The sequence below is a fragment of the Acipenser ruthenus genome, chromosome 6 (assembly GCF_902713425.1).
Source record: "Acipenser ruthenus chromosome 6, fAciRut3.2 maternal haplotype, whole genome shotgun sequence".
Lineage (NCBI taxonomy): Eukaryota > Metazoa > Chordata > Actinopteri > Acipenseriformes > Acipenseridae > Acipenser > Acipenser ruthenus.
In genome coordinates, this window is record NC_081194.1 from 54,850,295 (window position 1) to 54,864,421 (window position 14,127).

Below are 14,127 nucleotides of genomic sequence, written 5' to 3' on the forward strand. Positions count from 1 at the left end.
GTACCATTTAAAACATGCATAATTAATTTAGTGACAAATAATTTGACATCTCCCAAGTGATGGGAAGAAATACATTAGCCTATATAAGATCAGGACAACACTATGAGCCCTATTTACAAAGCATTAACGCATTAGGATTTTAATAGAAAAATGTTTAAAGACTGTTTTCATTAATAAAAAAATGATATCCATGAATATTTGTTAGACTGTTGTTAAAGAAGCCAAGACTTTCCTGAATTTCAAACAAGCTCTGTGAATAGGACCAATGCAATATATTTCATACCAAAATCACGAACTATACTCACAAAAACTAAACCACTAATAGTAAACCTTTATTCTTACCTCTTTGGGATGACTTGGGTCTAGTTTTTCTGCGATAACCTGCAGCTGTTCTTGCTTTATAAATGTATAACTCTGCAAAATAATGTAATATATATGAGGAATTAGTTTCCTAGACATCCTTGTAATCTGCAATACCACCAGTTTGATCAATTTAATATTAGCAAAATGTATAATTCAATTTCATCTTTGTATAAAATCCTCTAGCTTTAAATTCATAATCAAAAATCTTATGTCATAGGCCATTAATCAGCATACCACTGTGCTGTGACTGACAGACCTCAATTCACTCAGTGCCTGACCAGTCAACAGAGTTAAATTGATTACAAATGCCCTTTACAGTCCAAACTTAAGTACATGTATGGTTCTCATCGCTAACAAGTTGTCAAAATGAATTTGTACATCAAAATTAAGCCTATTTATTATTTTAAAATGTTCTTTGACAAAAAGCACTATCTTATGACACCATGCTCCTCATATCTGTAATGCATTCCTGGTTTTATTGAAAATGACCTGATTAAAAGAGGAATCACTGTCAGAGCAGTTGTCTGTATAGTGGCTGCTATGCTGCTCATGCTGGTTCTTCCTGTGCATCTCCTCTTTCCTCATTTGATCTTCTTCGAATTTATTAATCAGAGATTCCACTACCACCATCATAGTGTTCTTTAAAGACTGTACCATCTTCTTGTATCTATCATAAAGAATAAGAGCATGAGACAATTTGAATATGTATTCTAGATTCAAAACTACAGTAACAGAGATTAACTTATGCTTTCTGTGGCACATTTCCAAGTCGTACTATAGCTGACAAGAGAATTCAGTAGTATACTGCCAGGGTATGTCTTGCCTCCATTATTATTACTTTTATTATTATTATTTTATACATTAAGTCTATGACCCTTTATACATTTGCTGCAAGTTTCCCACAGTGGAAAATGCAAGCATCCAAGTCTAAATGCCTCAGTTGCATCCATCAATTAAACAATTACATCTATGAAAAGTATTGATAGGTGGTGTTTGTGGTATCATTTTCATAAATGTTTCAAAATTAGTATCAAATTATAGTGGTAGTTAGAGAATATTTGCATGAATTTCAATGAAAAGCCCTGCATATACTCACTCATTCGACTCTCGTGTCTTTCTTGTGACAGTTTGAACTAGTGTGTCTTGGCCTGAGCCTACAGCCTGTCCCTCTGCACTAGTACAGCTTTCTGTTTCTTTTTCTATAACAGACCCCAGCACACTCTCTACATAATGACGTAGGTACCTGATGAACTCATAGCTGAAAGCAAAAGAGAAATTATTGAAATGTTTGCAAAACAGTAAAACATACTTTACACAACCACAGATCAAATTACCTTTACTGCATTACTTGTTTCTCTTTTTGACAAAACATGTACAGTATAGTTACAGAAGGACTGTATCTGCAAGTCTTGGCCTTACAAACCAGGAGTTAGGAAAATGTTGCCATGGAACTGGACTGAACTGTGAAAGGGTCATTGGTATTGCACCATTATTACAGCTGGGATGCAATGTTCAATGTAATACAGAGATAACCGGTGACTAGAAAACAGCATCCTTATTTTAGTATTCTATGCAGTACAATGTAGTTTGTCATTAATGTTATTACAAGTTTTGGGGGGTTTTTTTGTTAACATTTATTTACTCATCCTTTTGTGTACCTACTTGTGAAAATGTTCATCTGTTTCCTCTAGATGTAGAAGAATCTCCTCCGCACATTCTACTGATGGTGCGCCTGAGATCCTTTCTTTAACACTCTTCAAAAGATGTCTCAGCAGAGACTGCAGTTCAGCCTCATCTTCAGCGGAAAACTGCGACATCTTGTTCACACAAATACTGAAACTAAGCCAAAAAGGACATCAATGTATAGACCCTATTTAAACAGAAATGAGAGCAGTCTTGACTGTGTTTCTGCATTGCACAGCTTTATATAGTTAACTATATATATAAGTTGGTAATCAATTATTCTACCTAGAATAATACTCTAATAGGTAAATAAAAAAGAAAAAGGTAATGTAGGTACACAAAAATGTGAATAATTAAAAAAAATCTATATCAGAAGTCCTTCAGCTGGATGGAAAAAGCAATGCTAAACAAGCTGTTGTAAACGATATATATATATATATATATATATATATATATATATATATATATATATATATATATATACACACACACACACACACAAACAGTTGTTGTTTTCGAACACAAGTTGTTTTCGAAATTTCAATGGAAACATTTCTGAAACCTGCAAAGTGCATAGAAGATTAAACAGTAGGCCTAAATCATATTTTAACACATTTTACGAGATGGTCACTGAAGCTTCAAATAATAATACAAAAATAGTTACCGGTATCATGTGCAAACTCTAGCTCTTTAATTGTTTTAAAAGCATCCAAATAAATATATAAATGTTAAAACAGCCGTGTTGCCTGGAGATTCGTTATTGTTAAAATATTTTAGCTTTGCTTTGATTAAAAATACAGGTCAAAATGCGCTATGGTACACTGAATGCCACCATAATCTATAAGTGCTCATTGATGGCTTCATTTCATATTGCTTAATAATGTCTTCAGATTAGATTAAAAAGGTGCATAATAAAACTAAGCTTGTGAAATTCTTACCTCAGGCTCAGCGCTAGTAGAATGACAGTTGCTCACGAAAAATAAACACAGCAGAATCAGATGTGTGTAAACCGCACACACGGGGATTGAAAATGTTTTTCGATTACATCAAAACACTCACAAAAAGACTTCTCAAATAAGTAAAATTAATATTTGCAGTGTCTTTCTGTTTTGTTTTTAAATAAGTTTGTTACAAAAAAAATAATTCGCAGCAGAAGAGTCATTCCGTCTCTATGGAAACAGGAAAGTTGATCGAGCCTATTAGCGCGGCCATGTTGAGAACACAGCATTGTGGGAATTCAGAGAGCACTACCATAGACATCTGATAAAGACTATTTTGAAACTACAAAATTGTCCACCCGACAGCTGTTTATAACTGTTTTGCAGTAAATGTTTTCTAATATACTGAAAGTATTGAGGGGACTCGGTTCTCATCTGCAGTCACATATACATTCTGAAATACAACTTAATGCAAAATTAAAATAAACGTACAGATGAACCCATTTTATATCACCCTGCTGAATCATAACCCGGATATGACGATTTTTTCAACGTTCCAACTCGCCATGTACCATAGGTTGTTTGAGAAATTACCTCTTAACATCACCTTACAAACGCTTATTATCACGTTTTGTGCAGCCTGTCAAATGCTGCGTGGGTGGTCTTAACGGGATACAGTTAATTTACAAAACACAACGTCACCACATTTTTCTTCTTTTGCATCTTATATAAATGCACAAAAAACAAAACAAATAAATAAATAAATTTGGCCTGCCCATTATTACCTGTGCAGTGCTTCTACAAACGAGTTAATCTTGGAGTATTTGAAATCTCCCAATTCCTTCACGTTTCACAATCTTAAAACCTTATTTTTTTAAATACCCAGAATACACCGTTCCAAATATCTTGTAATAAAAATACTTGAAGGTTGCTGGATCTGAATTAAGCTGCACAAAACATACTCTGTTTTTATACAAACAACTCACCATAACTCTTACCTGAGAAATAGCAGCAATGATCAAACATATTGGCTAGGAATTGAATAGCTCATCTTCAAACACACACACTAGCATCATCATTGTATACTTTATTGCAATTATTACATTGTTTTACGATTACTTGGGGTACACAAAAGAATATCTGTATAGAATTACATAGATGATGAAGATAGGTCATACTTACACATAGTATCATATTTTTAAATGTACTGTATACAAGTACCAGTCCATATACTATACCATAATAATGTCATTATAAGTAACATCATTATGTTAGTGGCTGAATAGGAGAATTGGTAAAATGCACATTGCATCAAACCTGATAAGGACTCACTTTCCATAGGCTAATGCATGGAACTTCACTTCTGGTCAGCAGTTGGAAACAAATAGAATGTGAAAAATGTTCTTCAGTCTCAACTGTATGAGCCACAACTGAAGTAGTGTGCATTTCAAATAGGTGCTTCATCTACATTACTCCTTTAACATTCATTACTACTAAAAAAATGTACCTTAACTACTTACCTAATTAATAATGTGTATTCTAACCTACAAGAATCTTCTGGCTTCCCAGATATACTTTGTATGCAGTTTGCAACACTGCTCTGTGGAGTCTAGCACATTTAAAGCAGATTTTCTAAGAAACAATGTCTACAGCCAGTTTCTTCCTGTACAGTTTTCAATATATAAACATAAACAAAAAAAGCAGAAAGCAAATGTTTCATACCAGCAAACTTTTACTAAAAGTAAACTGGTGTTTCAAAAACCTGCATATCCAAAATGAAATACACACACACACGCATCAAGGAACAAATCTTCAGCACAATGATATATGACACTTGATACTAATGTGAGGTTTTAAAGCTTTGGTTTTAAGAAGTTAACATTGTTTTCACTGCCACACAAAATGAAATACCATTAAACTTACACCAATAGGCTTTACTGCTATTTGAAAACAAGACAGACTGTATTGATCCTACAACACTGCTGGACAAAATACCAATTTACATGAATTTAGATTTGCTTGATTTGTAACATTTATTTTAAGAAACTTTTAATGGTTTTCAAGTTCATCAGTTGATATAGGGGCACAGCAGGCGGTGATCTCTGTGTGCAATGAAAACTGCTTCTGGATCAGGTCGTTTGAGATGAGGGACTGTTGAAGATGTTTGATCCCCATACCCACATCCATTCAGGCATGTACTGGGCAAACCAAAACTAGAAAAAAAGAATACAAAAAAACATTTGATAACATTTGTAAACATTTCAACAGCATTCTATGTTAACAAAATTCATTAGGTAATTGTCAGAACAGTGGATTATAACTGCATCATCCAGGTTGCAATTATAAGTACTCAGTATAGAGTACGGTAGAACCCACAATCTAATTAAAATGTCCAATTAAAAAAAAAGGCAAGGCAAGCAATCTTCTGCCTAACAACCCATTCTTTTTACTGTTTTGTCACATGTCATACATTGAGGGATTGTTTTACCTGAATAGAGTGTGGCCAGTATCCAGTGGTCCTGTGGGATATTCCTAAGGTTGAGACTGCATGACGAGCATAAACCTGAGGGGCAGGAACCAGCCAGGAATTGCTCCTCATTCTGCCAGTGTAAGTCATCATTTGAGAAGCTATGGAAAAAGGGAGCAAACTCTGTACAAAGATTCCTTTTGAGGCATATTCGTAGTGTAATGATCGGCTGAAATGGTCTAAATAGGCCTGAAAAAAAGAACATATAAAAGGTCACATACCACAATGCTAAACACACACATTTTTATATAATTGTAATCCTTTACACCCTATGGCATTTTATTTTTTATATACAGTATATATAATATTCAGATAAATATGATAAGCCGTATAGCTAATCTTAATATGATGTCAAACAAACTATAACAAACTATCTGGTTGAAAGACAGCCCAGTAAATCTTGGGGCATGTCCGTTTCAAAGTAAGAGAACCAACAGCAACAGCAACCAACACTGTACCGCAGTTAGCCAATTAATAAAACTGGTAATATTGATTAAATAAACTATTTCTTAAAAAAAGGACAGTTCAATTACATATACAAGCACTGTAAGAGCTACTTCACCTTGGTAGCAGAATAAGCAGTCATCTTCGGTGTGGGTTTACAACAGGTCCCTGAAGAGATGTTTACAACAGCACCTTTTTTCCTCTCTACCATCCCTGGCAGTACAATATGTGCCATTATGCTTGCAGCCGCAATGTTTGTGTTGATAATGTCCCAGAGTTTGTCTTCAGACACTTCAGTAAAGTACTGCGGGGATTCACAGGATACTCCTACGTTGTTTACTAAAATTCCTATCTCTTTATCCTTCAGAGACTCCTTAATGGACTTGTAAATCTCCTGCCCTTTGCTGAAGTCAGCCTCAATGACATCTGTCTCGACTCTGTAAGCCTCCGCTATAGCCTTGGCAGCGCTCTCCAGCTCAAACCTGTTCTTGCTGATGATGATAATGTTGACGCCTTGCCTTGCCAGCTCCTCAGCATAGGCCTGGCCAATGCCATCTATGGAACCTAAGCAATAAAAAACAAAACAAAATGTAAAGGTCATTCCAAGGCTGGCTCATTCTATCAATTTCTAAGAAGCCTCTAATCTCTCTGTTTATGTTTAATAAGAACACGCATGAGAGTTTCCCTTTTTAGAAATTTTGCTCAGTGCTTTTTATCTGTACGTACCAATTAGAAAAATAGTAACCAAAATACACCTAAGCCACTTTGGTATTTAGGCTGCTACAATTTTGACACATTTATTTTTTGCTGGGGTGGGGTCTATTGCAACTTTATAGCAGCTGATGGAAGGCCTAAAGCACGACCTTCAAGATTTTTTTATGAATGCTACGTGAAGGAAGAGGAGATTAAAATAAATGTATATATAATGCCCACACTACATATACTCTAAATTCCTAATAAGTAATAGAGAAGATTGCAATAAAATAAAACGCAGTTTCATGTATTCCATACAGTGGACCATACCATATATTCAAAATTTAAGTTTATAATCTCCCACTGGTTTGCTATTTTAGGACACCATACAGCTAGAAATCAAGCCAGATGTCCGGCTAGCTACCACTGCACAGCAAGACGAAATGTGGACATCATGCAAAAACTTACCACTGATTACAGCCCATTTTCCGTACAATGTAACAAAATCAGTCCTGCTGATCAGTCTTGGTATGAAGTGTAACCTGGCGAGGATGTAACAGTCCCTTACCACGGCAATGCTTTTACTAACAGTGTAAACGGCACCCACCAAAGCCAGTGTTTCAACGTAACAATTACAAGAGCGGACAATTTCTCGATACAGGAGATAAAAACTATCAACAGCAGCCATTATGCCTGATTTACATTCGCGTTTATACCGTTAAAATCGTATTAACTATTACAATATAAACTAATCTAGATTATATTAAACTCGAAAGATATTCATCAGCATCATAAATAACCCCTTACGTGTGGACGTGAGAAGCACAGAATCACTGAACACAAAACTAATCCGGAAGAGCAATTACACTGCCACTGACCACCTGACTAACTCACGTGAAATGTATTTAAAGCTGTACTCACACTGTGGTGGTTTTTATAAATAGATGCATAGGTGATGGTATTTCCAATTAGTTCAATCAAAAATTGTGATTTTGTTAGGAAGCAGGCATGCAGAGTTTCATAATGTTGTGTGTAGACAGTTACTTCATGCGAATGGGAGCAACACATAATATTGGAATCTATAGATGTTGAATAATGGGGTGGTTTTATTAATAACATATTTTCAGACTGCTTTTAAATAAGTCACAACTAACTTTTATTGAGTCATAAAATCAAACCTTAAAAAAAAAAACATTTTTTTAAAATATCTCATGACAGCCTTGTGAATAGAGCCAAATGTTACATTACTGCCACCTACTGGACAATTAGCAGCTTACAACAGTACATAGTTTTGGTACCACCAACCTCATGTGTTATTATATGATTTTATTATTATTATTATTATTATTATTATTATTATTATTATTATTATTATTATTATTATTTATTTCTTAGCAGAGGACTTACAATTGTTACAAAATATCACATTGTAAAGTATCACATTTCAGAATATCATATTACAGATAAGAGCAGTTACGATACTATATATTACTTATTACATACCAGGGTTCTACGTTTAGATTTTTAACTACTGGCCCCTTGGGCCACTGAGCTAGTGTTTTTACTGACCCGGATGCAATTTTATCAGGCCCAATATATTTATATATTTTTTCTTGATGATTTTTATTTTCAGTGTTTTTTTAACTGTGTATGGCAACTGAAGAGACCCCACAACTCAAAAGAAAAGGTGGCAAAGCAAAGCCTTTCAGTATGTGTTACTTCAAAAATTTAACATGCAAACATTTGTGTGCTTGTCAAAAAATGAAAATATTATTAAGATTTGAAAATGTATGTGTACAAACGATGCTCATTTTTTCACAAGACCCCTCCAAAAATGTTTCCAGGGCAACTCCCTCCACTTCTTTTGCAAATACATTCTGTGCATGAGTTTACAAAGGGATATCTAAATATATTGATATTTAGAAGAAGTCATGCAGTAAAGGGTTAAATTACATATTTGAGTACACAAAAAAGCCTTAGGCCTATATACAGTGCCTTGCGAAAGTATTCGGCCCCCTTGAACTTTGCGACCTTTTGCCACATTTCAGGCTTCAAACATAAAGATATGAAACTGTAATTTTTTGTGAAGAATCAACAACAAGTGGGACACAATCATGAAGTGGAACGAAATTTATTGGGTATTTCAAACTTTTTTAACAAATAAAAAACTGAAAAATTGGGCGTGCAAAATTATTCAGCCCCTTTACTTTCAGTGCAGCAAACTCTCTCCAGAAGTTCAGTGAGGATCTCTGAATGATCCAATGTTGACCTAAATGACTAATGATGATAAATAGAATCCACCTGTGTGTAATCAAGTCTCCGTATAAATGCACCTGCACTGTGATAGTCTCAGAGGTCCGTTTAAAGCGCAGAGAGCATCATGAAGAACAAGGAACACACCAGGCAGGTCCGAGATACTGTTGTGGAGAAGTTTAAAGCCGGATTTGGGTACAAAAAGATTTCCCAAGCTTTAAACATCCCAAGGAGCACTGTGCAAGCGATAATATTGAAATGGAAGGAGTATCAGACCACTGCAAATCTACCAAGACCTGGCTGTCCCTCTAAACTTTCAGCTCATACAAGGAGAAGACTGATCAGAGATGCAGCCAAGAGGCCCATGATCACTCTGGATGAACTGCAGAGATCTACAGCTGAGGTGGGAGACTCTGTCCATAGGACAACAATCAGTCGTATACTGCACAAATCTGGCCTTTATGGAAGAGTGGCAAGAAGAAAGCCATTTCTTAAAGATATCCATAAAAAGTGTTGTTTACAGTTTGCCACAAGCCACCTGGGAGACACACCAAACATGTGGAAGAAGGTGCTCTGGTCAGATGAAACCAAAATCGAACTTTTTGGCAACAATGCAAAACGTTATGTTTGGCGTAAAAGCAACACAGCTCATCACCCTGAACACACCATCCCCACTGTCAAACATGGTGGTGGCAGCATCATGGTTTGGGCCTGCTTTTCTTCAGCAGGGACAGGGAAGATGGTTAAAATTGATGGGAAGATGGATGGAGCCAAATACAGGACCATTCTGGAAGAAAACCTGATGGAGTCTGCAAAAGACCTGAGACTGGGACGGAGATTTGTCTTCCAACAAGACAATGATCCAAAGCATAAAGCAAAATCTACAATGGAATGGTTCACAAATAAACATATCCAGGTGTTAGAATGGCCAAGTCAAAGTCCAGACCTGAATCCAATCGAGAATCTGTGGAAAGAACTGAAAACTGCTGTTCACAAATGCTCTCCATCCAACCTCACTGAGCTCGAGCTGTTTTGCAAGGAGGAATGGGCAAAAATTTCAGTCTCTCGATGTGCAAAACTGATAGAGACATACCCCAAGCGACTTACAGCTGTAATCGCAGCAAAAGGTGGCGCTACAAAGTATTAACTTAAGGGGGCTGAATAATTTTGCACGCCCAATTTTTCAGTTTTTTATTTGTTAAAAAAGTTTGAAATATCCAATAAATTTCGTTCCACTTCATGATTGTGTCCCACTTGTTGTTGATTCTTCCCAAAAAATTACAGTTTCATATCTTTATGTTTGAAGCCTGAAATGTGGCAAAAGGTCGCAAAGTTCAAGGGGGCCGAATACTTTCGCAAGGCACTGTATTAGCTACTAGTAGAAGCAAACACGTCTTTTTATTTTTAATGCTTATGCTTGATAAGTGTTAAGTCTTAAACCTGCTGTAATTTGCATATTAAATGCAAGGACCCTAAGTAATTATGAAATGTTTGTAACATCAATATTCTACAATAAAGGTATTCTGTTTGAAATTATTGCCAGTTTTATTGTGTTGTTTTTAGCTAATGTTAAAGTGTATCTTGCATGTCAAACACACCAATACATTTCTGTATAGATTTCATAGAGATACAATTGTTTTTATGCGGTTAAAAAATATTAATAAACAACAAAGATATGATGGATTTTGTGTGGTGTATGGCCACACCCGCTCAAAAATCGTGCTGACGTCTGTATAAACCGGATATTACATACGAAAAGGTGAACACACATGGCAACTTTTTAGGGTTTGTTGGCGCATGGCATTTAAAAGGAAATGATGAGCGCCCTCTACCTTTATATATATATACACTGAGTGTACAAAACATTAGGAACACCTTCCTAATATTGAGTTGCACCCCCTTTTGCCATCAGAACAGCCTCAATTCGTCGGGGCGACAAGGTGTCGAAAGCATTCCACAGGGATGCTGGCCCATGTTGACTCCAATGCTTCCCACAGTTGTGTCAAGTTGGCAGGTAGTGGATCTCTACTCCGAATAGCTCATTCCATCTCATCCCACAGATGCTCAATTGGATTGAGATCTGGTGACTGGGCAGGCCACTGCAGTAAGTTGAATTCACTGTCATGTTCGTGGAACCATTCCTGGACAATCCTAGCCTTGTGGCATGGGGCATTACCCTGCTGAAAAAATCCATTAGCAGATGGATACACTGCTGCCATGAAGGGATGCACCTGATTGGCAATGATGTTCAGATATCCTGTGGCATTCAAACGTTGCTCCACTTTTATCAAGGGGCCTATTGTGTGCCATGAAAACACACCCCACACCATCACACCACCACCACCAGCCTGCAATGTTGACACGCGGCATGATGGATGCATGTACTCATGTGGTTTTCTCCATACCCTAGTCCTCCCATCAGCACGAAACAGCAGGAACCGGGATTCATCAGACCAGGCAATGTTTTTCCAATCCTCCAGTGTCCAGTGTTTTTGTTCCTTAGCCCACTGCAACCGCAGTTTCTTGTGTTTTGCTGAAAGAAGTGGAACTCTGTTAGGTCGTCGGCTGCCATACCCCATTCGTGTCAAGGTACGACGAGCTGTGCATTCTTTTATGGGTCTTTCGGCACCAATGTTGTACTGGACTGTCAGTTGACTAACTGTAGCCTGTCTGTTGCTCTGCACAATTTGTGTCAGCCTCCTTTGGCCTCTTTCATCACTGAGCCATTTTCGACCACTGGCCTGCCATTGGCTGGATGTTCTTTGGGTGGTGGACCATCCTTGATACACACAGAAAACTGCTGAGCGTGAAAAACCCAGCAGCACTGCAGTTCTTGACACACTCTTTTGTCTTGGCCATTTACCCTCTGAATGGCACACATACACAATCCATGTCTCAATTGTGTCAAAGCTTAAAAATCCTTCTTTAACCTGTCTCTCCTTCATCTACACTGATTGAAGTGGATTTAACAAGTTACATCAATAAGGGATCATAGCTTTCACCTGGATTCACCTCGTCAGTCTATTTCATGGAAAGAGCAGGTGTTCCTAATGTTTTGTACACTCAGTGTATATATATATGTATCTATTGTTGTTCTTCCCTTACATTTTCTTCAATTTCTCTATGCTTTTTATACATTTGAATATACATTTCTTTCTCCATTTGTTTTTCTCTCCCTTCTATGTTCAAAATATAATTTACTGTTGCTACTTCAATTTCTGTTTCCCCTAACTTTCTGTTTAATATGTTTCTTTGCTGAGTATATGTATTGCATTTCCTGAATATATGTTGCACTGTTTCTTGTTCCCCACAATTACTACATAACCCCGGTTCCATGAAAGAGAAGATGACCGCCAAAACAATACTTTTGGGATATGCCTGCTTGCCAGGTATTTACTGAGCATTTTATATCAAAGCTGCCGATAGGCCCCTCCGTGGAGTGACGTCCTTGGTCCAGCCCCCCAAGGTAATAAATAGTCACTGCACAGAGACTTCAGTGTCTTTTACATTGAACCCACGAATGCGAGTGATGTGACCTCACAAATTTGCCGGTCATCTTCTCTTTCAGGGAACCAGGGTTACATCCGTAACCTATTTTTCCCTTTCAATTCAAAGATGACCGCCAAAACAATACTTTGGGGAAAGTATACCAAAGTCGTCGCGAGGGAGAATGAGTGGACAGCATATGAGGGACATCTCGCTACCGCCATCTAGTGTTGGTGGTGTGAGCATGCAACCTCAAGGACCCTAGTGCCTATTGAAAGCATAGAGGGATTTACGACATTAAGTTGGTAGAACCTGGTAAATGTATGCGGAGTAGCCCAGCTAGCTGCAGTACAAATATCGGTCAACGAGGCACCTCTAAAGAGGGCCTGTGACGTAGCAACACCTCTGGTAGAGTGTGCGGCCCCCCCTCCCAGGTGGGAGTAGGCCGGCATTAGTATACACAGTCGAAACCGTGTCCACAATCCAATGGAACAGTCGCTGCTTAGAGAGGGCTTGACCTCAGGTCCTTTCACCATGACAGACGAAGAGCTGGTCAGACTGACGCAGCGCTCTCATTCTATCCACATAACCTCTCAATGCCTGAACCGGGCAGTGGGAATTCAATCTCCGGTCCGTCTCCTCAGCAAAGGGAGGGGGATGGAAAGTCTCCAGTTCCACTGACTGATTCAAGTGAAAAGCTGTAATCACCTTAGGGAGGAAATCAGGGTTTGTATGCAACGACACCCTGTTTTCATTGTCCCAAATACGCATACAGGAACTGTGCATGGACAGTGCCTGTAGCTCACTGACCCGCTTAGCGGAGGTGATAGCTACTGGTACTGGCTCAAACGTCAGTACCACGTCTAGACTCCATTCGGGGAGGACGTCATTTATAGGAGGACGTAACCGCCAAGCCCGTTTATGAAACGGGTCACCAGTATATGAGCACCCAGGGACACTGAGTCAATGGGAACATGGCATGCAGATATGGCTGCTGGGTACACTTTCAATGTAGAGGGGGATTTACCTGCCTCTAGCAAATCTTGCAGAAACTGTAAAATAATTGCTATAGGGCAATAAATGGGATCATGGCCTCTGGCCATGCACCAATTTTGAAAATATTTCTACTTGTAGGCGTACAACGCTCTTGTGGAAGAAGCCCTAGCGTTCTGCAGTGTACTGACTACTGCATCTGAGAGCCCTAGGGCGGACAGACGGTCCCATTCACAGGCCAGACCTACAGTTGGAGTCTGCCCAGTTCTGGGTGCCAGAGGTTGCCTTTCGTCTGACTGAGGAGATCCATGCGCAGCGGGATCTCCCAGGGCTGGCCTAGCAGAAGCTGACAGAGGTTTGAAAACCAGATTCTCCTGGGTCATCCTCTCTAGGAAGGCAGGGAGCAGCGGTATAGGCAGGAAAGCGTACAAAAGCGCTTTGGGCCATTCATGGGCTAGGGCATCGACGCCTAGTGGACCGCCACAGTTGCGGAGGGAGAATCACAGTGGCAAAGAGATTGACCTGGGTCTCCCTAAAGTGTTCCCAAATGCGCTGCACCACCTGAAGTTGCAGTCTCTATTCTGATGGGTGAGGACCCTCCCTCGAGAGGAGGTTCACCGCCCAGTTCACCACTCCCGGGAGATGTACAGCCCGGAGGGACAGGAAGTGCCTCTGTGCCCAGATCAGCAGCCAAAAGGCTGACATGCTGTCCGTGAGGACAAGGACATGTTTGTTGCGGAGCACAGG

General features: G+C 38.6%; 2 protein-coding genes across 4 annotated transcripts in view; both read right to left on the minus strand.

Moving 5' to 3' along the window:
- The window catches only part of tbc1d32 (TBC1 domain family, member 32), a 78,344-nt gene extending 74,727 nt beyond the window's left edge, over positions 1–3,617 (minus strand). For 2 of the 3 annotated variants that reach the window (XM_059025539.1, XM_059025538.1), the window contains exons 1-5: positions 2,985–3,617; positions 2,026–2,202; positions 1,460–1,621; positions 853–1,030; positions 343–414 (exon numbers count right to left, since the gene is read on the minus strand). In XM_059025539.1, coding sequence (XP_058881522.1) covers positions 343–414; positions 853–1,030; positions 1,460–1,621; positions 2,026–2,180 — 567 coding nt within the window. In that variant the 5' untranslated portion in view covers positions 2,181–2,202; positions 2,985–3,617. The remainder of the gene's footprint in view (positions 1–342; positions 415–852; positions 1,031–1,459; positions 1,622–2,025; positions 2,203–2,984) is intronic. The other variant, XM_034019172.3, reaches the window with a different exon arrangement.
- A 439-nt stretch (positions 3,618–4,056) lies between these two features.
- On the minus strand, positions 4,057–7,527 carry hsdl1 (hydroxysteroid dehydrogenase like 1). The gene is made up of 4 exons (XM_034017476.3): positions 7,117–7,527; positions 6,074–6,519; positions 5,473–5,700; positions 4,057–5,197 (listed from the first exon to the last, which is right to left on the minus strand). Exons 1-4 carry the CDS (start codon positions 7,334–7,336, stop codon positions 5,114–5,116), a joined length of 978 nt encoding a protein of 325 aa, XP_033873367.3. The 5' UTR covers positions 7,337–7,527; the 3' UTR covers positions 4,057–5,113.
- Positions 7,528–14,127: the final 6,600 nt, after the last annotated feature.

Excerpts from the sequence above, each read along its gene's own strand:
- hsdl1 (XM_034017476.3), bottom strand. The coding sequence starts at position 7,336 with ATGGCTGCTGTTGATAGTTTTTATCTCCTGTATCGAGAAATTGTCCGC. Across the intron at positions 5,701-6,073 it reads CTGCTTATTCTGCTACCAAG|GCCTATTTAGACCATTTCAG; the intron begins GTGAAGTAGCTC and ends TCTTTTTTTCAG. Across the intron at positions 5,198-5,472 it reads ACTGGCCACACTCTATTCAG|TTTTGGTTTGCCCAGTACAT; the intron begins GTAAAACAATCC and ends CTTTTTTTCTAG.